Below are 2,845 nucleotides of genomic sequence, written 5' to 3'. Positions count from 1 at the left end.
TGGTTTTCCATTTCTTAGCAGACGATCCTCACTACCAATATCATATATGTGATTTTTGTGTTTTTTGTCTTCTGCTCCTATTTCTAACATATTTACTAAGTATCTTTTTGATGTCATTACTATTTTTATTTTTAATATTTTTGCCATTGTGTCATGAACTTGTATCTCAAATTTCTTCTTTTCATCGCAAAACCAAGATATGTGATTAAATGTTAATTTCTTATCAGCACATTTCCAACATGTTCCTTCTGCATTTGTGAACATCTTTGCCATCTTTTGGCGGATTAAATACCATATATGAATCATTTTATAGTAGTTTTCCTTCAGATCACTTTTCAGTGTAAACTTCATGTTTTTATACCATGCCTTCTCCCATTTTTTCTATTTTTACGTATTTTGAGCCCTTTCAATGTTTTTTTTTTGGGGGGGGGAGGTCCCTCTGGCTCTATTTTCCTTTTTAGTAATAGTTTATATGTGTTTGCAATTATATGATTGTCCTTTGTGAATAATACTTTGTCTAATTATGTATCTTCTTTTAAAAATCTTTCTAATTTATTGTCTGTTTTCATCCTTTCATAGATTTGTCTGTAAGTAGGCAAGTGACATTTCACTTAGGAGCAGAGTCAGCACATGGTGTTTAGATGCCGCACACTCCGACAATGCCCTGAAGCCAGTGTCATGCTGCCTGCCCAACCACATGGCAGCTAGCTTTGCAGTGCTCCGGTGGTGCAGTGTTTAATGCTGCATGCCGCAAGTACACTGCAAAGCCAGCACAGCACCAGAAATGTCAGCTTTTGCTAAATCAAAAAGAAGAGGCATTTTGCCACCTCTTTTTGGCCTGGTAAAAAGCTGGATCGGGGCCATGGCATACGGTTGCTGCAGCCCTGATCCAGCTTTCTGAGAGGCAGCTTGAAGCCACCCTTTCAGGGACATCTGTTTCAGCTCTTTGTCTAGATGCAGCTTAAATCTGTAGCTCCTAAACAACTTTCTTTCACTTCCTGTAGAAGTTTCCTTCCCACTCTTGGTTTTTCCCCCACCCAAATATATTTTGAAAGATACCGCTATCATTGTTTGAATAGCTTATCATTTAATATTATTTTTGAAGAAGAACATTTTGGGTAGGTCATTCATCTTGATGGTTGCAGTTCTCCCTATTAGTGATGATTTCAAGTTGTTCCATCTTTTACTGGCTTTTAAAATATTGTTCCAAGTGTTTTTTAATAATTATTTTCAAATAATTCCAAATTCTTTTTTAATAAATGTATTGCTAAGTATTTAACTTTGTTCTCAATTTGGAGTCTAGAATTTTTTTTCCAACTCAATTTTTTTCATTCTTCATCATGTTTCTTGTCAACATTACTGTCTTTTGTATGTTTACCTTGAAACTGAAAGTTGACCAAATTCACTTAACATCTCTTAGAGTTTTTCAATGTTTTCACTAGGTTCTTCCAAAAAAAAGTACTAGGTCATCTACAAATGCCTTCAATATATATTTATTTCCTTTTATATTAGCTCCATTTATCCAGAGGTCCTGTCTAATCCTCTGGTTAAGCACTTCCAAAACAATCAATCACGTTTCCATTTTTTGTGAGGTTTCTTTTTTAGTTTCCTTCAATAGATTTGCATAGTACTTCTCAAATATATTTTAAATCTTTAATTTTTCCCCAGACCAACTCTTGTAGACGCTTATCTTACAGCAGGTCTGCAGGCCAGTCCCTCCTGCTGTTAATATTTCTCAAGCCATGATCAACAAGACACAGCAGGGCTGAGCAGTCAGTGGATAGAATTGCCTGGTATATGTGTTTGCCTTATTCAACTCAGCTTAGGTATTTGAGTCTTAAATAAAGGAATGTGACATGTGATATGCAAACTGAATATATAATCCACTAATTTTCTTTTTGGGATTGATGTTTAATGTATCATACTTAATAACATTCACCAGGGCTGGCTTCCTGTGATATCACCAGGAAACATCCAAGGATCTCAGGTTTTGGCTCTGAAAATCCTTTGCCTGGAATACTCCCATCCTGGCAACTCTATAGCTAGACCACAAATATTTACTATCATATTTTCTCAACAGCTGCACAAACAGGAGTCCTGGGTGATGCCCTCTCTTCATTGTTGCCAACTGCCTCAGGAGTCTCAGGATCGCTCCCGGATGGCTCCCTCTCCCTATCAGGAGGAACAGGATCAACCCTTTCTGGCTCCCTGCCAGGGCTCTCAGGATCACTCTCGGATGGCTCCACCTCATCTGCAGGGGCATCATCCCCTACTGGCTCTGGTCCCCTATCAGGATTCTTAGGACTATTAGGAGGGACACCTGCAGGGCCTTCTGGTTCTGTGTCAGGCTCACTCCCAGATGGCTCCTTCTCCCTACCAGGGGCAACAGGCTCAGGACTTTCTGGCTCAGCCTCCCGGCCTGGAGGGCCAGGGTCTCTCGAGGGTGGTTCCCTAACAGGAGCAACAGGTTCTGGCTCTTCTGTCTCCACCTCTCTCTCAGGAGTGACAGGGTCTCTTGGGAGTGGCTCCCTATCAGGAACAACAGGTGCAGGGTCTTCTGTCTCCACTTCTCTCCCAGGAGTGATAGGGCCTCTTGGGGGTGGCTCCCTATCAGGAACAACAGGCTTAGGGTCTTCTGGCTCCACCTCCCGCCCAGGAGTGACAGGGTTTCTTGGGGATGGCTCCCTAACAGGAGGGTCAGGGTCTTTTGAGGGTGGCTCCCTATCAGGAACAACAGGCTCAGGCTCTTCTGGCTCCACCTCCCGCCCAGGAGTGACAGGGTCTCTTGGTGATGGCTCCCTATCAGGAACAACAGGCTCAGGATCTTCTGGCTCCACCTCTCGCC

General features: G+C 41.9%; 1 protein-coding gene across 1 annotated transcript; it reads right to left on the bottom strand.

Moving 5' to 3' along the window:
* Window positions 1–2,063: 2,063 nt before the first annotated feature.
* Window positions 2,064–2,799, bottom strand: LOC121918229 (proteoglycan 4-like; the record flags this gene model as incomplete). Its single annotated transcript, XM_042444311.1, has 1 exon — window positions 2,064–2,799. A coding segment is annotated over one exon (736 nt), but the record flags the coding sequence as incomplete, so codon positions are not given.
* Window positions 2,800–2,845: the final 46 nt, after the last annotated feature.

The sequence above is a fragment of the Sceloporus undulatus genome, unplaced genomic scaffold (genome assembly GCF_019175285.1).
Source record: "Sceloporus undulatus isolate JIND9_A2432 ecotype Alabama unplaced genomic scaffold, SceUnd_v1.1 scaffold_6296, whole genome shotgun sequence".
In the NCBI taxonomy this organism is placed as follows: Eukaryota; Metazoa; Chordata; class Lepidosauria; order Squamata; family Phrynosomatidae; genus Sceloporus; species Sceloporus undulatus.
Note: the sequence above shows the minus strand (reverse complement) of the source record. Positions and strands in the feature narration are given on the sequence as shown.